Here is a 21,370-nt window from a genome sequence, read left to right as displayed (position 1 = left end):
GTCAACCCTCAGCTTCAAATTATTGCTCAAAAACAATTTAAATTTGAGCTAGAAAACATAACTGTGAATGATTTGAAACACAGCAACCATCAAGCTTATGTTGTTGAACTCTATATGCAATTCTGGTTTTGGTATGAACAAAGTTTGACGAATTTATACTCCTATTGATCTGAATTAATGGACCATGACTAACCATCTATTGATTTTTTTTTTTTTTTTTTTTAACCAGTTTACCAATCTACTGAAAAGTAGTTATTTTATCATTTTAACTCTTATATAAGAGATATTTTATCATTTTATCTCTTATACTCATTTTAACTCTTATATAAGAGACATTTTATCATTTTATCTCTTATATAAGAGTTAAAATGAGATATTCTTATCCTAAGAACTAATATAAGAGACAACTAATAATAATGCTTTTAGTCTACTATAGCCATATGGGTTTGGTTCTTAAAATTATAACAATTATTATTCCTATTCACATTTGTAATAGCAATTCACAATAAAGATTAGCAAAGTCAAATCCATCATCCTAATTCTAAATGCTGTAAAAGCAATCCACAATAAAGCTTAAGAGCATCCTCGTTGCATAGCTTTTGATATGTGTCTTTAGTATAGATTAATATTAAAATCAAAGACATCTCCTCTGGTGTCTCAAATGTCTTCCTAAAAACACAAATCAAAAATTAAAGACACTCTTAATTTGTTTTATATTTTTTACTAAGTTTATATTTAAAGACATCCAAAAAAATGACGAATGTGGATGCTCTAATGATTAATCTTTTTTTGTTTGATAAATATTAATAAACTAACGAATTATATAGTCAAATTTTGTAACCAAATGAATTTGAATAAAAGAATCTGATGTTTCTTTTTTGTGCTGAGAATCCGATGTTTTTTGTGAAACAAAATTTCTGTATCACATTTTATTACGTAAACATTTTAAAAAGACACACAAACACAAGTACACAACGTATACAAATTCCAACAAAAAAAGAAAAACGAAAACGACATAACATACATAATAACACATGGACCTGAGTCATCGATCTCATAGTGAACTCTCAACATGCGAGTCTGGAATTCCATGCGAGTCTCTCTATCCAATTTAAGCAACATTCTCTATCACGTCTTGAATAAACTTTTGCAAAGCCGTCTTGGAAGATCCACCGTCCATCAACGCCACGTGACACTTCTCCGCCATCTCCTTCACTCGACTCCTTACATCACTATCCTGCTCCATCACACACCTTATAGCTCTCTCTATATCCTCCGCCGTCACTATCTCCATCTCTCCGATCAACAACAAATCTCCACTAATGCACTTACGTATCTCCACCGCCAATCCCAGCTCCTCCACCATCTCAAACGCGTTAACCTTCTGCTCCGCGTAAAGCGGCCACGTCACCATCGGAACACCAAACCACAAGCTCTCTAACATAGAGTTCCACCCACAATGAGTAACAAACCCTCCTATCGCCGGCTTCTCTAACACCGCCACTTGTGGAGCCCATCCAATCACTTTCCCTCTATCCAAAGTCCGTTCCAAGAACCCGTCCGGTAAAACCTCCTCAAGATTCTTATAATCTCCGGGACGTTCCATCATTATATTCGGCGATGCACGACGGAGAGACCAAAGAAACCGGTGACCACTTCGGTTTAACGCCACAGCTACCTCTCTAGTTTGTTCCTCAGTGAAACCTCCCATACTTCCAAAACAGAGAAACAAAACAGATTTAGGCGGTTGATCATCAAGCCACCGCAAAACCTCCAATCTCTTTTCATCGTCGTCATCGCCGTTATCAAGATGCAACACTGGTCCAACAGGATAAGCTTGAGGAAGATCAACATTGTTAAACATCTTCAAAGCGTGAGGCTCAAGCTCAGCAACTGTATTTACCAAAATACCTTTCATCTTCCGGAAAGACCTACCTTGAGCTGCAAAAAAAGGTAACCAATCTTTTGAACTAAGGATATGAGGAAGGCACTTCACTGGATAAGGACGAGTCAAACAAGGAAACTCCAATTCGTTGACTGACTCATCCAAATCGCTGACGTCATACTTTTTGTCGTCGTACATTTCTTGAACGTGAAGTGTGATTCCCAAAAACGTAGCGTTTGATGTGTAGATCATATAACAAGGAACTCCAAATTCGTTAGCTATATCGATCATTGAAGAACAGAACATGTCCACCACGAATCCGGCGAGTTTTCTTGTTGGATTGATGATTCTGGAGACGGTGTCTCTCACTTGTGGTTTTTGTTTCTCGATGTAGACTTGAGACGGCTCAAGATTTGCGGTTGGTGGTTGTTTTTCGACGGAGATGGGTTCGTAGCGGAGGCGATCTTGAGACTCTGCAACGAGGGATGCGATATAGGCGGTTGCATCACCGGCGTCGTTTCTAGAAGGGATGATGATTACGGTGATTGAAAAAATGTTCTTCGCTTCCGATGAGTTGCTTTGCTAGCTTCACGGTTGGCCGGAGATGGCCGATTCCCGGCGAAGGTATGAACACGAGCTCAATCTTCTTCATTTCTGTTTTTACGTTTTTGGACTTTTCGTTGATTGGGTTTGTAAAGTGAATGTGTTAATAAAGTAAAATAAATGTAAGTTGTTTGTTGGGTCACGAAAGCTGGCCCATTTAGTATAATTGGGCCGAGAACCTAAAATAGATATGGTAGCCGCCGACCGAAGTAAACCCTAATTGTCTGCTGTGTCTGTGTATTTATAAGGTTTCGTCTAATGCAAATCATAGGAACTCTCTTTCTTTTCATGTCTGAATGATATGTTAGGTGATTTTAGGGTTAGGTCTGTGACTATTTTCGTTTGTGTATATATGTTGAAATTGGTGATATTTAAGGTTTTTGTGAAAGAGATTTGTGATGTCTTAGTTTTATGGGATGTGGAAGGGGTTGAATATGGTGATGATACAAGAGTATTGTGGACTAGAGTTTCAGATCTGGGATTCTTCTCCCAGAAGTTGAAGATTAACCCTTGGCTGTCTGAGTATTAATTCCCCTTTCACCCAAAATCTTATCTTTTGATTGGTTTGAAGACAAATTTCTCTGTTATTGTTTTTTTTTGTTGGTTGATGTTTTTCCACTTATAAGCTTATGATGATAGAAAACAATTATCTTAGCGGATTTCAGTGAGGTTTTTCAATCAATGATCTGAATTTGTTACACACACTGAGGCTTTTTTTTTTTTTTAATGTTTGGCTTTTGTTTAGTTGGATTATTGTTAATAGGTTTGATTGATGTTTGTATGTACTTGTTTTGGGTTATAAAGCTGATGATGATAAAAACAATTATCTTAGCGGATTTCAGTGAGGTTTTTGAATCAATGAACTGAATTTGTTACACACACTGAAGCTTATTTGTTCTTTCAATGTTTTTTGTTTTGTTTTGTTGGATTACTGTTATGGGTTTGATGATGATGATGCAATGATGAGATGAAAGCACGAAGAGTGTGAGAAGAGCAGTGGGTTTACCGTGAGCTCTCCTTTAAAACGACTTCTCCTTCCACTGAGCATTTTTTATCAAAAATTTTGCCCTATTGAAGAAAGAGTTTTAGTGTTTTTTGTTTTTGTATTGGCGTCCATTACCAATTCTGAAGGATAAAAACAGTTCCTTCAGGTATAATGGCTTGTGACGCTATATTGGTTGTGGTATATCCTGATCTTTTTGCTTTTTTCCATGCCTTTTGATCCTGGAAATGCCTCGCACATTATATCAATTGGTTTTGTTTTTCCTCTTTTTTAATACCGGAAGAGATTAGCTAGTTATTCTTTGATTTTCAGTTGGTGGAAGGGCTTTATGAAAACAATTGGTGTGTTTAAATGTTATGTTTTCTTCACTACTTTTGCAAAATAAGTGGTTAACAAAACAATTGAAAACTATGAGCTGATTTTTGGACGAATAATGGATTTAGCGTTCCTATAGAATTGATTAACAAAACAATTGACTTATCAGGAAACAATTGTTTGGTCGAATGAGCTGCTTTTTGGACATCTAATGAAATCTTTTGGCAAACAAACAATGACAACCAGACTGGTCATGCCATGAGCGACCTTTTCAGCTAATGCCAGCAGTTACTGTCTGTTGAATTGTTTACAAGTACATTTAGCCTTTTTTGGCATGGAATGCATTGGGAGATGTTTCAAAAATAGTACATTTAGCCTTTTTACTGAGGCTGGTAAAAAATCGTAAACGAATATCAATCGTTGTCACAAAGTTTTCTCTCTTAAAACATGATCGCTCACTAGAATTTCAATCATTTAAGTGCTTCTAACATCTCATATTTTAAGTTGTGAAAACACACTTAGTAAAATTAGTGAGAAATAGATACAATAACTATCCATAACCACAGGTTAATGAAACCGGACTAGTATGCTGCAAACTCCTAGATCCATTAAACCAACACTCGGAATAAATTGCTTCGAACTAGTCTTATTACTCGGATGTTTTGAATAACAAGAAAAACGTGTTCAAAATTAATGACATTTACACGTTTTTTTATTAACAATTCTCGAAATTCTTGCGAGCCACAGAAAGTACCTAAAGAATCAAACAAAAACTCCGAATTGTATGGTCAACCACATTATGACATCAACAAAATCTAAGGAACAATAAAACCACACGTGACAAAAGATACCCCGCGTGGCAAACCCGCTTAACAAGGTGGACCCCACACAGGATAAAAACAGAGCAAAACCTTTTCTTCTCTGTTCTTTCTCATCTCCTTCTCACTGGACTCTCACACACCCTTGTAAAGCTTCTAATCTCTGGAACCCTGAAACATAAACAATTTTACACGATTATTGTTATACTCTTGTTTAGAAAAAACTCTGTAATTAACTGGTTATGAGTTTCTAGACATTGTGATTTTAGTACTGATTCGGTCTCGAGAATCCACATTTTCTTAGTTTGTGAGTGTTTCTCTAACATTCAAACACAACCATGTATTAGTCACAGTCACAGTCACACATTAAAAAGATACATGAACCTATAATGAATCGTAATTTTGTTTGATCTCTGAATGTTCTGTTTTTGTCTCACGATCCTTCTATGCTATAGGATTTTAGGTGTGTGTAGCGATTGGGATTGAGAAATCGTTATTTCTTTGGAGTTTTGTCTTCGAAGAAGTATGGAGGCTCGATGTGACTTTTGTGGAACCGAAAAAGCATTAATCTACTGCAAATCTGATTCGGCTAAACTTTGTTTAAACTGTGACGTTAATGTACACTCAGCGAATCCTCTGTCTCAAAGACACACGCGATCTCTACTCTGCGAGAAATGTTCCTTACAACCCACGGCAGTACACTGTATGAACGAAAATGTTTCTCTTTGCCAAGGATGTCAGTGGACCGCTAGTAACTGCACTGGTTTAGGACACAGACTTCAGAGTCTGAACCCTTACTCTGATTGTCCTTCTCCATCAGATTTCGGCAAGATCTGGTCTTCAACTTTAGAACCTTCTGTCACAAGTTTGGTCTCTCCATTTTCTGATACCCTGCTCCAGGAATTAGACGATTGGAATGGTTCATCAACTTCCGTGGTTACACAAACTCAGAACCTTAAAGACTATTCTTCTTTCTTTCCTATGGAATCTAATCTTCCAAAAGTGATAGAAGAGGTGACGTGTTGTTTAAGTAATATATCAAAATGTTTCATTTATGATAAAGAAGAATGTTTTTCATTTATATTCCGTTCTATATGCAGGAATGTTCTGGTTTGGATCTATGCGAAGGGATAAACTTAGATGATGCGCCGTTGAATTTCAACGCAAGCAATGATATAATCGGATGTTCATCACTTGACAATACCAAATGTTACGAGTACGAGGATTCTTTTAAGGAAGAGAATAACATTGGCCTTCCTTCATTACTGCTTCCTACTTTATCCGGGAACGTTGTACCGAACATGTCACTTTCGATGTCTAACCTCACAGGAGAAAGCAATGCGACTGATTACCAAGATTGCGGAATTTCACCAGGGTTTCTCATAGGAGATTCGCCATGGGAATCGAATGTTGAAGTTAGTTTTAATCCAAAATTAAGGGATGAGGCTAAAAAGAGATACAAACAAAAGAAATCAAAGCGCATGTAAGTTTTTGAGACACATAATCAGAGTCATTATCATGCTTTTAAAACATAATCTCATTGATATTTGTGGTACCAATTTCTTCTAGGTTTGGGAAGCAAATAAGATATGCATCACGCAAAGCCAGAGCTGATACGAGAAAACGGGTCAAAGGGAGATTTGTAAAATCTGGAGAAACTTTTGAGTATGATCCGTCACTGGTGATGTGAACTAGTGAATCTTCACTGCGGAACTAAAGAATAATCTGACTCCATCCACGGGATTAACAGTTTCTTGTCGGAGAAGTAACAAAAAAAAAACATAAAATTCTCTTCTTGAGAAAGTATACAAGATCAAACTACAAAGACTTAAAATCATCGCAAAGGTGATTCCAAAATGGAGATTAAAAAAAAAAAAAACTGAAAGTTGCTCTTTTTACTAGAGAATTTCCACTGTTTTTTGATGCAACCACAAAACCTACCGGTCATACAGGCATTAATTAGGCATACAGCTACGAGACGATCAGACAAAATCAGAAACCAAAAAACAAAACAAGAGTCGTTGACTCTTTCCTACTTATAGCTCCTTAATCTCAATTACATGTTAATCATAGAAAAATATATCTTCTTTGTGTTTTGGACCACTCTCCACCTTCCATTTCACTTGATTGTAATTTGTAACGTTGTATTGTTTTCCTAGTTAAGAAAAATAAAGCCAAAGAATAAAGGCAGATTATGTTTGCCATAGGAAGATTTGTTCTTGATTTCTTATAGCTTACTATTGGGACCGCATTATTTTACTATTAAATCAATATGTTTTCTAGGTGTTCATATATTACTTTTAAGCTTTAGAATGAAAATATACATTCTTAGAACATTTCCAGAGAAAAAACCCTACCAATATTTAATCTTAATTACGCGAAAAACAAAACATAAAATCAGAGAAACACAAAGGGAATTTTGTGATCACTACTATGTTCTTCAATCCTTGCTATCATCCTTATCTCCGGTAAAACAACATTAAAATTATCACCGACAAGACATCGACGAGTTAGCTTCCGACAGGTCGTGCAGATCACGCGCCGGAGATGTCTCCGAGCTAGAAAATTAGCAGAATGGACCCATCGATCGCATTTCCTACAAAGGAAAGCTGCGTCTGCCTCACAATACACGGTGGCGTTCTCGCCGCAAAGCTCACAGCTTACCGGAGCTTTGTGACTCTCCGTGCATAGTCTTTGGCATCCTCCATTGTCGCTTCTTCTCTCTTCTTCTTTCTCAAACCCTCTACACATCTTTACTCTTTCTTTGTCTCTCTTGTGTTCAAGATTTAGGTTTATATAGGAATGATTGTTATTTAAAGCAAATGGATATTATGAAATTGTCATTAAACTGGTTGTACACGTGGAAAAATATTGACCTATTGGTTTGATGTGAGTGTCCCTAGAGGACCAAATTGTCAATAATTTAGTTATTTTCCCTCCACCAGACGATCTCTCGTCCTCATGTTTGATACACAAGTTTCGAGTAGTTGACTAGTATGACTCGCTCATTGTCACATATCACAATCACGTTCTAGAATGAATCATGAATCATAGCATTTTTGTGGTCTATAAAAAGGGAGTATATAATAATAGTATATGAATTTATTAGTGATTATTCATTAAACTACTGTGCAAGTTTTTGGTTTGTTTTAAAAAGATAATATATGAACGAGAAATTGTGTAACATACTATCATTTGTTTTCAATCATGTTTTCACTTAGATTATAATATTTCTTTTTTTTTTAAAACTATTTCTGTTCGTTTTTATAAATTTATGAGCAGTCATAACATCTACCAAAGAAATGTACCTTTTTCTTAATCTGAATTGATACAAGAGTCAAGAAAATCTACGAGTGTGGAATGAAGCGTTGAAGAAGATGAAGAAAGAGAGATACATTCAATTTAATGTAATTTAGGTGACTCATGATGGCCATGGGTGCAGTGCAGCCAATTACTCTAAATTTTACTATTAACTAGTTACTCGTTTAGTCTAGAAAAATTCATCGCCGAAGAAGTGGTTAGAGAATCAATGTCCCACTGATTACAATTATTAAAGATTATGTGACTATGTGAGCATTCAGAAATATATTGAATATCGGGTCGGGACAGTCTCTACGTTATTGGGTGTCTTCGTGTCATTGTGTGTGTGGTGGTTAACTATTTTAACTTTATATTTTATTACGAGTTTGCTCGCAAAAGGAAAAAAAAAGGAACTTCACTTGCATGGTTCATGATTAAAGTAATTTCTTTTAACGATTAAAATAATTAATTTCTTATTTTCTAGGAGACGTACATCCTCCGAAACTGTCAAAGTTGAATATCCCCTAATGGTTGCAGCGGTTAATGCCGTCAAATCTCTTTGTAGACTGAGCTGAATTTTTATTTACTATTTATAAATTGTGTATTGTAAGCAGAGATTTTTTTCTTAAAAAGTTTGTTGTGAACTAGCTACGAACCGCTTTAACATACAAATAGAGTTGGTCTGCGACGCGACAGTTTATTGTCTGCAGTAAAAATAGAACATACTAAACCGTTGATGAATATGTCCATCTCGACTATTATCACCATTTAAACTCGAAATGGTAACGTATACATAACAAATTTATGATATACTGATAAAATTATCGTTGATAATTAGTTGGTAAACACTTAGTTAATTCATCGTTAATTTAATGACGTTTAAATGATATATTTAATGATGATTCGACCAAATTTATCATCAGAATGACCAAAAAATTTCACGAATAAAAACTTTATGCGTTTCACAGTTTATGTTTTAGGTTTTGAATGAATGCAATGAAAAAAGTGAACTAAACCGCTAACGAAACATATCACTTTATTTTTGAAGCAGACAACAAACAACCACAGACCAAGTTTTTTTATATGTAAAAGCAGTACATAGTTAGTCCGATGCAGACTTGTTCTATTTTCTCAATCCATACTACTACGGATTATAGCTTATGAATGGTAAACAAAAAACGGTTTAAATCGTAAAAGGATTTGTCCGTCCTAACCACCGCAACTATTCGAAACTTCTCACTCTTTGAATTCTAATTTTAACTAATTAACCCTTAACTGTTAAATTACATTCGAGAAATATTCTTTATAGGTTCTATACTTCCAATATAGTTAGCTAATATCATCAAAAGAAGAAGTCGACGTGCGTGGCATCCACTCGCGGACGACTTTTCCTTCAACCCTTTACCTTTCGCAAAACCTAGATCTACGCCGCCTTTGTTTCTCCGGTCATCGGTGCTCTTCGCCGTGACCGGGAGAGGCCCCCCAGTGGCTCCACTCAGTGGTTTGGCTTCCTTCTCGTCGGCGATTTGACGAGTTAGCGTTTCGGATCTAGAGATTCTGCGATCTGTGCGCTTTACTCCCGCTTAGTTTTGGAAGTCGTTTGTGTCCCTGTCTCCTCGCATTACTCCGGTTTGTTTGGAGGCTCTGTTTGTGTGTTGCTGTTTTAGGTGTAGCTTGTAGTGCTGAGGTCTCAGCTCCGGCGATTCTGATCCTCTCTTTTAGTTTGCACCGGGGAAGTTGGTCTCTTTTTGGTGCTTTGTGTTGTGGCTGGTTGTTAGAGCTGGCTTCTCTAGCTGCTTGCAAGCTTCCTCTTTCCATTTCCCAAGCCAAAGGTGGTTACTTTGTTTGTGGACTGGTTTTAGTCCGAGACTAGTTTTGCCTCTGTAGGTTCTGGTGAGTTTCGTCTAGGATGGATTTGAGGGCTACGCTTGACCATGGGTTTGTGGACGGCCCGTCGCTGCCTATACCATCTCCGTGCATTTCCATGGCATGTCTCTCTTGAGTCCTCTTTGTTGCGTTCAAGTTTATCTGTCTCCTCTTGTCACTTATGTTATTACCTAAGCTCAACCACATCAGATTTGTGTCTATGTGTAATCTTGCGAAGATTTTGTTGAAGTCTCTGTTTTGCTCTTTGCGATTGGTGGTGTTAGTATGGCTCTTTGTGGTTAAGATGTTGCAAGATTCTAAGCTTCCGTTTCCAAGTGGGACTCGTTAGAGTGAGTAAGCATTGCCTAACACTTTTGGCTCGGCAATTCCGGAGCTCCCTGATGTGCTCGGATTCCCGTTGAAAGGGCTGCCATCTTGTTTTGGGGGTTTCGTGAGCTTCACTTATTTGTCTTCGTTGGGTTTCCTCTCCTAGCTCACTTTAGGGATTCATCTTATCTTGTTCCCAATCAACTTCTTTAACAAGAATCGAGGATTAGGTTCAAGAATGTTGTATGCTTCCATGCTTTTTATCCTTTTTTTGCCATGGAACCATGATTTGGTTACCCTTTATTGTGTAACCGAAATTTTCATTGTGATAATGAATATTTACATTCTTAGCAAAAAAAAAAAATATAGTTAGCTAAGTTGACAAATGAGTTTTAGTATCCAAATCCGTATGTTATTGGGCTTGACATATTGAGCCCAAATGAGTTTATATCAGCTAAATAATTTAATGGGCCGAGTATAATATCCAAATCCCTCCAACTAAAACTCATATGTCAAGCCCATAACCATAAAATATGATACACATGACACAACACAACACCTAACCTCGGTCTCATCAAGTAGGTCCGAAAGCTAGATCCGGACCGAAACTACCCGAAAACCCGACCTGTAAACCCGAATGACCAAGTCTATTCACTGAAAGTGACTGCTTCGTTGTGCTACTAGCCTACTACTTTCGAAACTTTAACCGTCGTCGAATCTGCAGAGAAGAAGAATTCAAAAGAGGAAAGTTAACAACAAAATGAACCAAACGAGACGTAAGAGACGACCTGATTCATCTCTCTCTAGACTCGATTCTCTTTCGCCGGAAATGCTCTTTCCGGCCAAATCTCCGTCGCTAACTTCTTCTCGCATCAGAAACATCTTCTTATTACTCATCTTTTGTTTCATCATCTACATCATCTTCTCCTACGGCACCAATTTCCGCCGTGAACAGATTTCATCAATCGCTCGATCGTTATCTGTGTTCTCCACTCGTCGCCGTCACTTACTCTTCTCGATCGCCGCTTCTCACGACTCTTGGCTCCGTCGTAGCTCGTACGTTCGTCTCTGGTACTCTCCTGAATCTACACGCGCCGTCGTGTTTCTCGATCGCGGTGGATTGGAGTCCGATCTAACTCTTCCTCCTGTGATTGTCTCTAAAGACGTTTCTAGGTTTCCTTATAATTTCCCTGGTGGTCTCCGATCGGCGATTCGTGTGGCTCGTGTTGTTAAAGAGACGGTTGATAGAGGAGATAAAGATGTGCGGTGGTTTGTTTTCGGTGATGATGATACTGTCTTCTTTGTAGATAATTTGGTGACGGTTTTATCTAAGTATGATCACCGGAAGTGGTTTTACGTCGGAAGTAATTCGGAGTTTTATGATCAGAATGTTAGGTATTCGTTTGATATGGCGTTTGGTGGTGGTGGATTTGCTATTAGTGCTTCGCTTGCGAAGGTTTTAGCTAAGGTTTTGGATTCTTGTTTGATGAGGTATTCACATATGTATGGAAGTGATTCTAGGATCTTCTCTTGCGTCGCTGAGCTTGGTGTTACATTAACTCATGAACCTGGATTTCATCAGGTAATCAAAGAATGGAGTTTTTACTATATTAGTTGCAACAATCTGATAGAGATTGAGATGGTTCACTGTGACATTGATGCTGATTGTTGAAAAATAAAAGTTCTGAGAGAGTTCTATATTAGGAAAGTTTAGTTCATAGATCACTTGTCTTTTGTGGTTGATATTGAATAGTGTAGTTAGTATGTTCCTTTCTGTTGCAGTATTTTCCGGATAAGTGTGATTTGCTTACCTTACTATAACTGATTTTGTTGCTAGAGAGTTTAATCTGAGTATTACTATGTATGCGTTCATTTTATAGATTGATGTCAGAGGGAACATATTTGGTCTGCTATGTGCGCACCCTTTATCTCCATTGGTATCTCTTCATCACTTGGATGCAGTTGATCCGTTTTTTCCAAAAAGGAACAGGACAGAATCCGTGGCTCATCTTATCGGAGCTGCAAGTTTTGATTCCGGGAGGATTTTACAGCAGAGTGTTTGTTATGATTCTTTGAACACAGTGACTGTTTCGGTTGTGTGGGGTTACGCGGTTCAAGTTTATGAAGGAAATAAACTTCTTCCGGATCTTCTCACACTGCAAAAGACATTTTCTACATGGAGGAGAGGGTCAGGGGTCCAAAGCAACTATATGTTCAGTACAAGAGAATATCCGAGGGATCCATGTGGGAGACCGCTCGTCTTTTTCTTGGACAGTGTAGGATCAGATGGAACTGAGGGAACATGGAGTAACTATAACATCCATAGAGTTGGACACTGTCACAGAGCAGAAGCTGTTGAGCGTCTAGAACGCATCAGAGTTCTGTCTCCTAAACTGGAACGCAACGTTGAACAGGTAGGATTTATAAATACTGATCGCTTCTCTGTTAAAGTACCTTCAATTTTGCCTGGATTCACCTTTTTTTTTGGTTTCCTGAAAATAAAATGTCAGATGGGTTTGCCTCGCCGCCAATGTTGTGACATCTCATCGCCATATAATAAGTCAATGGTCATTAATATAAGGCAATGCATGCCGGATGAGCTAATCGCCATGAACACTTAGCATTTTTCCTCAGTCACTCTCTTCTAGAATCAGCTAAAAAATCCCGTGCAAGCAAGGTCTACGGTTCTTCTGCTCGGAAGAAATGGCGGAATCCGAGGTAACTTTATTGGTTCTTCACAAATTTTTTTTTTTGTAAGAGAATTCTTCTCCCATCAACCTTGATGCTCAATAATACTTAAATGTTGTCTGTAGGGTTTAGAGTTCAGACGAAAAGTGTCTCATACAAGACCTGAGCACAATTTTGCATTTTACACCAAAGGTTGTTTCTGTTTTTGTAAATTGTGTAAGGAGATGAAGAAAACTCAGATCCTTCTTCTGTATATATGGTCGTCTCATTCTCTACCAAAGTTTTGCGTTTTTGGTTTTGTGAGAAAGTAGTCACTTGCAACTTTGGTTTTTTTTTTGCACACAACTGTAAAAGCTTGTTGTTGTTCACCGATTTTGGAAGCGTTTCTTTTCTTTTCATTTTAGTTGTTTCTAAGACACAAAATCCCACCTTTTTTTTCTTTCCCAAAAAGTGTTACAATTTATAATGATCATATGTTGCAAGAGATACAAATGTGGAAACTTCCACTTACCAAACTTGACAAACATTTTAAAGCATACAAAGTATTAAAAATGGATCTTCGAAAGGAATCTAAAAATCCATTGAACATAACCTAAAAGGTTGCAACAACTTTCAAAGCTTCAACTTTTGCTTGATACTAAGATGTTTTCCCAAAAGACAAATCTGCAAACTAAATCTCACTTCTAAATACCAAAAACTTTTATATATGAGGAAAATGCTAACTCACTTCTTTTGGAAATTGAGTTTACCAATGAAGAAGGCAAAAAGAGATGCCAAGAGAATGGGGAAGGCAATAAGAACAACAGCTACAAGAGCCAGAGAGTCATATCTGTAGCCAAAATAATCTTCCAAGAAAGCTGAAACTTTCTTCTTCTCTCCAAACGCTAATATCTCTTTCTCCATATCTCCATACTGCGATGTGAGCAATCCGTTCAAAACCCATGACGTCGGGCTCAAGTAATACATCCAAATCCACCATCTCGGAATGTTCTGCATCATCAACAACAAAAACTCTCAAAATCTCATATCTTGATGCTGTTTCTAACTCTTTTTCTTTCTTTCACATAATAAGAATCGAACTTCACAAACTTGGTGAAGAGAGGTAAGAGAGGACTTACAGGTTTTGGCATGACATAACCAGCAAAGAGATTGACGATTGCGTAAAATGAAGAGCGGAGAGTAAAAGCAATGTGAACGTTTGGGGTCACCACAACTAAAAGCATGCCGAAATAGTTGAAGATAAGCAAGGAGCAGAAAATTGAGTAGAAGCTCCAAAACACTTTGTAGACCGACCAGTGATAGCCAACCATAGGATATACGATTATCACATATATAATAGATTGGAACAATGAGTATGGAATTTCAACCAACACCTGCAAACATTCAGCCTTAAAGTCAAAACCAATGGCTGAGTTGTTTATTTTCGTTCCTTAATGGTTTGATTGAGAAAAAGTTTTAACCTGAGCAAGGGAATACGCCCATGGGTTGTACATACGGGAAAATCTTTCGCGGTAGAAGACATTTCGTTCGGTTGCAACGCAAAATATCACTGTTGAGCAATTGTTTATTCCAGAGAATAGAACCACCGTAAACATTGAGCCAAAGACGTTGAATAGATCTTGCTGATTGTTTCTGCAAAGAAGAGAGGTAAAAAAGTTTAAATAGCTAAATCTTTTAAGATCAAGGAAATCACGCGGTTCAAAGCCGACTCAAATAAGATGGGGGAAGACACGAACATTTCCTTAGCTTTTTGCAAGAAAAGAATGCCACAGAGCATACAAGTAAAACACATGAAAATGATGCGAGTGAGATTGTAGGAAGGGTTTCTCCAATAAGAGAGATGTTGTTTCCAGAGGCATGCTTTGAATTGTTCCCAACTCGTTTGAGCATAACGTGATGACAAGATTAATCTTTCTGATCCCAAAGATGTACATCTCGTTTGCTCAATTACCATTTTGTTCTCCCTAAAAACAAATAACAAAATCAGTTTCAGGCAAACAACATCCAAAGTCACAATAAGTATTCAGACTTACTTAAACAAAGTCGATTCCTCGTATATATGTGCCAAATCAACACCAAGTTTGTCTTCTGATGATTTAGAAGTAATGTCAAGTATCCAAGTGGCTGGGTTAGAGTTTTCTTTCAGTTTTGGAACTCCAGGAATGCTCTACTGTTGAAAATTATTGTTATAATTTGGAAGTAGAGAAGAGAACATTATATGCAACAGTTTCAGTAATATATAGGAACTGACCATAAAGTATTCAATAACTTTGCTTGAATGTTGTCCAAGAGGTCCGTAATAGATAATCTTTCCTCCATTTTTCATCAGAATCAGCTGCCATTGAAGGGTCACATATTAATGTACTTTAAACAAGAGACTTTAAATGAGATGAAGGTTTTACGAGGTTTTACCTCATCAAATGCCTCAAAGATATCTATGCTCGGCTGGTGAATTGTGCAAACAACAGTTCTGCCAGTCTCGGCGATGTTCTTCACAGCTCTCATTACAATTGCTGCAGCTCTTGCATCTAATCCTGTGGTTGGTTCATCCATAAATATTATTGAAGGATTGGAAACAAGCTCCACAGCTATTGTTAGTCTTTTGCGTTGTTCTGCTGTTACACCGCTAATTCCAGGAACTCCTACTAAGGAATCTTTAATCTCCTCAAGCTCTATCGTCTCAAGAACTTCATTAACTATTGCCTGAAAAGCGAAGATCAAGAAAATACTCAGACAAGGAAGCTAAAGGAAGGAAGAAAACATTTTTATTTTTTCCAAATAATGACTTACACTCTTAGTTTCTGAACTAATGTTACAAGGAAGTCGAAGCCAAGCAGAGTATTTCAGGGACTCTTGGACTGTTAAGTTGGGAGAATGGATATCAAACTGTTCACAATAACCTGAAACCCGCGAAAATGTGTCTTGAACCTTAACGTAACCGCCTACTTCAATCTGTCCTTTAATGTCACCGCGGGTTTTCCTTCCTGAGAGAACGTCAAGCAGAGTCGTTTTACCAGCGCCACTCACACCCATTAGAGCAGTGAGAACACCGGGCTTGAATGCACCTGTAACGTCAGAGAGAAGCTGCAGCTTCTTTCCCTTTTAACACAGAAATCATACCCACACATTATAACTCTGTATCATGTTTAAAAGGATTCTAGAAAACTTGCACTGATCTTGCATACTCTTTAGTCGTTTACCTGAGGAGTCTCAATAAAATATTGTACGTCTTGAAATGTGAAAGTTAGAGGTTCGAAAGGCAATGCATTTTTGGAATGGGAAGCAATTTTAGAATCTTTCTCTGAGCTTTGAGTGTTCTTGTCATGAGAAACAATTACACGAGACCTCTGTGAAGCTGAAGTTGCAGAAAAACATCAATTGTCATTGCATATACTAACATGATTAACTCACATTCTTATATCTCTTGTGAACTTACTCTTCAAAAAGGTCAAGGCCAGTGCAAAAACAGTATTGAAGAAGAGTGTGAAGCCAATCAATGCGCCAAATGCATTCCAGTAAGATTGATTTCCAAAATTCAACCCGCGAGCATCTAGAACTTGTTCCCCCAAAGTTCTGTTTTCAGATGTCATCTAATGGTAATAAAAAGATGACAAGGATCAATACCAAACTAAAAAAAAATCTAAAATGTGAAAGGTTTCTGAAGAATTCATTACCTTCCTCCACATTGGAGCGAAAAATTCATTTGAGGTTAGACCAATCTCAGCATATGACAGTGGAGAAAGCCAGAATCCCCACTCAAGCCAAGAAGGCATTGAGGCTGAAAAATAACAGGGCACCATTACAGTGAAACCTCTGAATTACTACAGTTCAAGTTTCAAGTTAAATACTTACGTTTTCGAACAATGAAACCTCCGAATACTGAGAGAAGCACTATAGAGATGCTTCCAATGGTAGTGGCAACATCAAAATCTCGAAAGACAGCACCTATAGCACGGAACATCGATATACACGAAAGGTGTAGAGCAAATAAGATCAAGACCTGGCGAATGAACCTGAAGGAAAGAAAAAATATTTTTGTTTAGCAGAAAGCAAAATATTAAATTTGGTTTCTTTTTGCATGTTCGAAATTAGTACCTTCCCGCCTCAGGACTGTAACCAATGACATAATATGTCAACATTGTCCAGAGGAATGATTCAAGAAATGAAATCGGTATCTTTAAAATAGCAGAAGGAATAGCATATGCCCAAGCAGGATAAAAGTATAACTCTTTTTGTTTGCAGAACACCGCAATTCTCGAGACTGTCAATGTGAGTTCTGGTAGTCCATCAGCAAGAAGTTTAATGAGGGAAAAGAACAAAGAACCCAAAAGATAATTAGCATGAAGAGAATCTCTTGTAGACCCAGTCCGTAGATAAACAGTCATTGCAATGGATCCAATGAATATTAACTGCGGAAAAAAGGTAAATGGGTTTAGAATGTATCGGTATAAATAAGTAAAGCTTTTTGGCAAAGTAAATACAACTTACAAGTCCAGATTTGAATACGTAAACGAAAGAGTTACGTTTCATCAGAAGAAATTCTCTCCTTGAGCAAGCTTTAAACATATCCCAGTTACTAAGTGAGTATTTTCTAATGCACAGTCCATCCTTTTGAGTCTGAGACTTGTCATATGTCTTGGAGAGTTCGTCTTGTAGTTGTAGCCCAAGATCAGACTTTTTAAATTTCTCAATAAATGAATCAATAGAGACATAGCAATATGGTTTGTCTCTGTGACACCAATATTGTTCTTGATCTTTCCTTGAGATAACCTGCAACACAAGAGCGTGATGATCATTAAAGTTTCAAGAACAGAAAGTACCATCACTATCATATTCATACCTCCTGAAGGAATTCAGCAACAGATTTCCTCTGTGGACATTTAAATCCACAATCCTCAAAGAAACTACATATAAAATCCCGTGGACCGTGATAGATTATCTTTCCTTCTCCCATAAGAATCAAATCGTCGAAAAGCTCAAACGTTTCTGGTGCAGGCTGAAGCAGTGAAACCAATATGGTTCCTTCAGATAGACGTGCAAACTGTTGGAGACATGATAGAATCTGGAATGTAGTTGAACTATCCAAACCATTCGATATTTCATCCATGAACAGAGTTTTGATTGGACCTACAATCATCTCACCTGCAATAGATTACAGAGATATATACCAAACATCAAAACAATGTTTGCAAGGAACCTAAAGCAGTTTGTGAAATTTTACAAGTACCTGTAGTTAATCTTCTCTTTTGGCCACCAGATATTCCTGGTCTCGAAGCATCTCCAACACGTGTATCTGCACAGATAGTGAGTCCTAGGATCTGAAACACAGATGCATTAATCAACTTCTGATAAGAGTAGAAGCTAAAGATGAAATAAAAAAAGAACAGACTCTGAATGTATCTTACTTTTAAGATATAGTCGGTTTGCAGATTTGTTTTTGAACCCTCAATAGAAGCTGCCTGTCATGATAAAAAGTTGAATTCCAAAGATGTTTTCTTAAATATCAAAACAAGTTCCAAGTTATATATATTTGTCATATGAAATAAATATCCATAGTTATTTTACCTTCATGTATGCATCAATATCAGGATCTGGAACTATTCCTTTCAGTTTCTCCCTTCTACTAATCTCTTTCATCATTTCTGATGAACAAAACACCGTGGTTTTTCGTGTCAATAAAGTTCAATGCAAAAGGAAACATAAGAATTTAGTATTGCCCTTACCTAAACGGCTTCCCGCGCCTTGAAAACATCCAGAAAAATCGAGTGTCTCTCTCACACTAAGCTCTGGAATATGCAAATCATTTTGACTTACATAGCTCGATGTTTTCTCAGGAACAAACTCCGAAAATAAGTGACCATTGTAACTAACTTCTCCTCTAGTCTGTAGAGTGGAAGCAACCCATATGATTTCTGAAAACTAAACGCGCTTGAATGATAGAAAAGAAACCAAACCTTTAAAGAAGGGTCTAGTCTTCCAGATAGTGCGAGTAGTAGAGTGGTTTTACCACAACCAGGAGGACCAAGCAACAAAGTCATTCTACAAGAAAACAACTAACTCTTCTGAATTAAACCGATCATTTATTTTCCACTAACTGCTTCAAGAATCTACCTTTTAGGCCTTATGATGCCACTGACACCTTTCAAGATACTTATCTTATCTTCTTGTTTTGAAAACGTGAATCTCTGACAAAAATCACAATTATAAGGAAGGAATCAATCTCATAATCAGTTGAAAATAGAAAGACAAGTCAAAGCTATTAAAAGACACTTACTGATAGTTTGCTTGCAATAGCATTCCAAAGAGTTGGGATAGGCTTTCCATGAACAACCTCACACTCTGCTTCGACAAAAAGATCACTGAACCTCACTTCAATCTTTGGTAAATCAATTCCAACCCTACAAAATACATGGATTACATTTCTAATGTAATAGGAACATATAAATACAAAGGTTAACAGCGAAAAGCGTGCACTTACTCGTCAGTTCTTGTCCTAATCTTTTGCAATAAGACGCGATTATCATCCTCAACATGTCTGATGAGCTCATCAATAAACAGGCGTCTATCAAGATCCTCAAGTTTAGAAACATCCATGACTCGTCTCTGGCTTCTCTTCCCTTGTTCATCTCTTTTGCAGAACAAAGCAGTAGTGATTCTTTTACATGTTGGTGATCTCTCAATAGCAACCCATTGAGACCGAACCTGATCACCATCCCCATTTTCAAGATTGTTCCTAGAAGCAAACTCAACTCCATCTGTTTGAGGCATTGTCATTATTAGAAACCAAGTTCCAAAACGGATTGTTCTTTATAACGAAGAAAAGAGAAGAGAGTCATCTTATATATAAGTAGAGAAGTAGTGTTGCTAGCTTACAAATAATTGATCACTAGCAAGTTGGCTTCACGAGGTGGATAGAGAAGTCAACAGTTTTAATATCAAGCATAGACCAACTGTAGTATAACAGACAAAACAAGATAATCAATAAACAAATGGGAGATCCTTGAGAAAGTATAGGTGAAAGACACGTTGCTTTGAAGTCGAACATTTTAGACCATATACACCAAATTTGAAGAAACAACAGAACAAAACAAATCCGAGCCGCCTCTGAAGAATTTTCCTGTTAAGTAAAAGAATCCAAAAAAAGGTTCTTACTTGATTTATTTTATACTTGTATGTAACAGTTCTACCAGTTGTGAAAATCCAAATTACTGTTTGGGCTATTTTCAGATAAAAACCAAATGAACTCAAGAACAAAGTTTATCCAAAAACAAACAAACTTAACAACAACAACAACAAGGAGAAGCAAGATGCAAAAGAAGCTAATTGAAATCAGAATGTTTGAATGTCTATAATAACTTTAACAAAGCTTACGCATATATTATTAGCTTCCATGCTCCACGTGATCATATCCATAGAGGAAATAATGAATAAAGTAATACTAATCTGGTTAAGTGTTGACAATGGAATCACCAAGATGATATATTTTCGACAAAAGTCGGCTCCTTTAACAATAATCCCACAATATGTCTCATTAGCTTTCTATGAGGCATTTCATCGAACACTTTGACTACATAACTTGAGCAGAGTATTATTTCCCAATTAGTCATTTCACAGATCAAATCTGCAGTGAGAGAGACGTGCATGGGCAAAACCCACATGACTATCTTCAACATCACGAAGATCGGATTATCAGAAAAACATTTGTCAGAAATTAATGAGATAAGGTTTATCAAAAAAACCTTAATTTTAAAAATATATGAGAAATGGTGACGCAACATTAATTTTCAATATTAAAATATTTACAAAAGCATAGCAGAGGTAGGGATGATTACGCACGGATATCACGTGATAATCCATAATCCGCTTTGCTCTACCTGGATTATCAAAATCTCCCAAAATTAAAATGATGCAGAAAAAATATACATAGGTTGTTTATTGCATATATATAAAGATAGGTTTGATTAAATAAGATTGATTGGTCTTGTAACTCGTTATTGTCATCATCGGTGAGGAAAAAGAAGATTCATTGTTAGTAGTTGTTCCGGCGATGATTCCGATACACCGGATTTAAAATCTCTTGCATGCGGTGAAGGTTATGGAAGCAACACGTGTCCTAGCTTATCCCAAATGGTTTGACACGTTCTTGAGCTGTAACTGGGCTTTTATTTGGGCTTTATATGTACTGTCTTATTAGTTAGAAGCGTTTGTTCCGACTTGTACAATGTGTTTGTCATTATAAATAAAGACCGTGGAAAGAAAAAAAGGTTTGATTAAATAAAATCAATGTTTGCATACGAATAAAATAAAATCTCATAAGTAACGCCATTGTTAATGTCATGATGCTGAAAAATAAACATATGACTTAAAACCGATGATGAACTTTAAGTATGGTGGGCGACGATGATACGAACTTCCATAAAATCAGAGAACTCCTCACAAGCATGTTGCAAAACAGACCAAGTAGATCAAGTGGGCTTGACAATGTCAATGTGGATAGAAGAAGTAAACGGTTTTAATGTGGAGTCCATCACACAAGCATGGAGCAACTGAATAAGACAGACAAAG

At 37.1% G+C, this 21,370-nt stretch overlaps 6 protein-coding genes, 2 long non-coding RNA genes and 7 other non-coding genes across 15 annotated transcripts; 8 read left to right on the top strand and 7 right to left on the bottom strand.

Annotated features, from left to right (window-relative positions):
* Positions 1-875: 875 nt before the first annotated feature.
* On the bottom strand, positions 876-2,567 carry AT4G15260 (UDP-Glycosyltransferase superfamily protein). The gene has a single exon (NM_117614.3): positions 917-2,567. It carries the CDS (start codon positions 2,189-2,191, stop codon positions 1,112-1,114), a length of 1,080 nt encoding a protein of 359 aa, NP_193261.2. The 5' UTR covers positions 2,192-2,567; the 3' UTR covers positions 917-1,111.
* A 335-nt stretch (positions 2,568-2,902) lies between these two features.
* On the top strand, positions 2,903-3,030 carry SNOR37-2. Its single transcript, NR_142334.1, has one exon. It is a non-coding gene; the product is annotated as an SNOR37-2; snoRNA (small nucleolar RNA).
* An 81-nt stretch (positions 3,031-3,111) lies between these two features.
* AT4G06320 lies at positions 3,112-3,201 on the top strand. Its single transcript, NR_141998.1, has one exon. It is a non-coding gene; the product is annotated as an other RNA (small nucleolar RNA).
* Positions 3,202-3,289: 88 nt separating this feature from the next.
* Positions 3,290-3,378, top strand: AT4G06315. The gene has a single exon (NR_141997.1). It is a non-coding gene; the product is annotated as an other RNA (small nucleolar RNA).
* Positions 3,379-3,442: 64 nt separating this feature from the next.
* Positions 3,443-3,536, top strand: AT4G06310. Its single transcript, NR_141996.1, has one exon. It is a non-coding gene; the product is annotated as an other RNA (small nucleolar RNA).
* Positions 3,537-3,595: 59 nt separating this feature from the next.
* Positions 3,596-3,733, top strand: AT4G06305. Its single transcript, NR_141995.1, has one exon. It is a non-coding gene; the product is annotated as an other RNA (small nucleolar RNA).
* Positions 3,734-4,538: 805 nt separating this feature from the next.
* Positions 4,539-4,776, bottom strand: AT4G06300. Its single transcript, NR_141994.1, has one exon. It is a non-coding gene; the product is annotated as an other RNA (long non-coding RNA).
* BBX9 (B-box type zinc finger protein with CCT domain-containing protein) lies at positions 4,730-6,489 on the top strand. The gene is made up of 4 exons (NM_001341021.1): positions 4,730-4,771; positions 5,080-5,638; positions 5,725-6,107; positions 6,194-6,489. The coding sequence occupies exons 2-4, from the start codon at positions 5,150-5,152 to the stop codon at positions 6,312-6,314; spliced, it is 993 nt and encodes a 330-aa protein (NP_001319946.1). The 5' UTR covers positions 4,730-4,771; positions 5,080-5,149; the 3' UTR covers positions 6,315-6,489.
* Positions 6,490-6,773: 284 nt separating this feature from the next.
* BBX30 (B-box type zinc finger family protein) lies at positions 6,774-7,415 on the bottom strand. The gene has a single exon (NM_001036568.3). It carries the CDS (start codon positions 7,373-7,375, stop codon positions 7,022-7,024), a length of 354 nt encoding a protein of 117 aa, NP_001031645.1. The 5' UTR covers positions 7,376-7,415; the 3' UTR covers positions 6,774-7,021.
* A 583-nt stretch (positions 7,416-7,998) lies between these two features.
* Positions 7,999-8,248, bottom strand: AT4G06295. Its single transcript, NR_141993.1, has one exon. It is a non-coding gene; the product is annotated as an other RNA (long non-coding RNA).
* A 959-nt stretch (positions 8,249-9,207) lies between these two features.
* On the bottom strand, positions 9,208-9,742 carry AT4G15245 (uncharacterized protein; the record flags this gene model as incomplete). The annotated part of the gene is made up of 2 exons (NM_001341020.1): positions 9,208-9,488; positions 9,550-9,742. The coding sequence occupies 2 exons, from the start codon at positions 9,740-9,742 to the stop codon at positions 9,208-9,210; spliced, it is 474 nt and encodes a 157-aa protein (NP_001328174.1).
* Positions 9,259-10,469, top strand: AT4G15242. Its single transcript, NR_144110.1, has one exon. It is a non-coding gene; the product is annotated as an other RNA (non-coding RNA).
* Positions 10,470-10,637: 168 nt separating this feature from the next.
* On the top strand, positions 10,638-13,254 carry AT4G15240 (glycosyltransferase (DUF604)). Its single transcript, NM_117612.3, has 4 exons — positions 10,638-11,699; positions 11,998-12,531; positions 12,628-12,835; positions 12,931-13,254. Exons 1-3 carry the CDS (start codon positions 10,878-10,880, stop codon positions 12,736-12,738), a joined length of 1,467 nt encoding a protein of 488 aa, NP_193259.2. The 5' UTR covers positions 10,638-10,877; the 3' UTR covers positions 12,739-12,835; positions 12,931-13,254.
* Positions 13,255-13,528: 274 nt separating this feature from the next.
* ABCG43 (ABC-2 and Plant PDR ABC-type transporter family protein) lies at positions 13,529-19,579 on the bottom strand (the record flags this gene model as incomplete). The annotated part of the gene is made up of 23 exons (NM_148328.3): positions 13,529-13,795; positions 13,924-14,178; positions 14,266-14,437; positions 14,542-14,769; positions 14,839-14,972; positions 15,057-15,140; positions 15,218-15,508; positions 15,596-15,904; positions 16,006-16,160; positions 16,242-16,395; positions 16,480-16,583; positions 16,658-16,818; positions 16,901-17,214; positions 17,294-17,575; positions 17,646-17,947; positions 18,033-18,123; positions 18,211-18,264; positions 18,371-18,447; positions 18,529-18,688; positions 18,760-18,844; positions 18,917-18,990; positions 19,080-19,203; positions 19,284-19,579. 23 exons carry the CDS (start codon positions 19,577-19,579, stop codon positions 13,529-13,531), a joined length of 4,173 nt encoding a protein of 1,390 aa, NP_680694.3.
* Positions 19,580-20,575: 996 nt separating this feature from the next.
* On the bottom strand, positions 20,576-21,128 carry AT4G02945. Its single transcript, NR_143989.1, has one exon. It is a non-coding gene; the product is annotated as an uncharacterized misc_RNA (transcript).
* Positions 21,129-21,370: the final 242 nt, after the last annotated feature.

Source organism: Arabidopsis thaliana, chromosome 4 (genome assembly GCF_000001735.4).
Source record: "Arabidopsis thaliana chromosome 4, partial sequence".
Classification (NCBI taxonomy): Eukaryota; Viridiplantae; Streptophyta; class Magnoliopsida; order Brassicales; family Brassicaceae; genus Arabidopsis; species Arabidopsis thaliana.
Note: the sequence above shows the minus strand (reverse complement) of the source record. Positions and strands in the feature narration are given on the sequence as shown.

Bases quoted from the DNA above. Each gene is read 5' to 3' on its own strand.
- AT4G15260 (NM_117614.3), bottom strand. From the start codon at position 2,191: ATGTTCTGTTCTTCAATGATCGATATAGCTAACGAATTTGGAGTTCCT.
- BBX9 (NM_001341021.1), top strand. From the start codon at position 5,150: ATGGAGGCTCGATGTGACTTTTGTGGAACCGAAAAAGCATTAATCTAC. The intron at 5,639-5,724 runs GTGACGTGTTGT...TTCTATATGCAG, and splicing joins TTCCAAAAGTGATAGAAGAG to GAATGTTCTGGTTTGGATCT. The intron at 6,108-6,193 runs GTAAGTTTTTGA...AATTTCTTCTAG, and splicing joins CAAAAGAAATCAAAGCGCAT to GTTTGGGAAGCAAATAAGAT.
- BBX30 (NM_001036568.3), bottom strand. From the start codon at position 7,375: ATGTGTAGAGGGTTTGAGAAAGAAGAAGAGAGAAGAAGCGACAATGGA.
- AT4G15240 (NM_117612.3), top strand. From the start codon at position 10,878: ATGAACCAAACGAGACGTAAGAGACGACCTGATTCATCTCTCTCTAGA. The intron at 11,700-11,997 runs GTAATCAAAGAA...TTCATTTTATAG, and splicing joins ATGAACCTGGATTTCATCAG to ATTGATGTCAGAGGGAACAT. The intron at 12,532-12,627 runs GTAGGATTTATA...ATAAAATGTCAG, and splicing joins TGGAACGCAACGTTGAACAG to ATGGGTTTGCCTCGCCGCCA.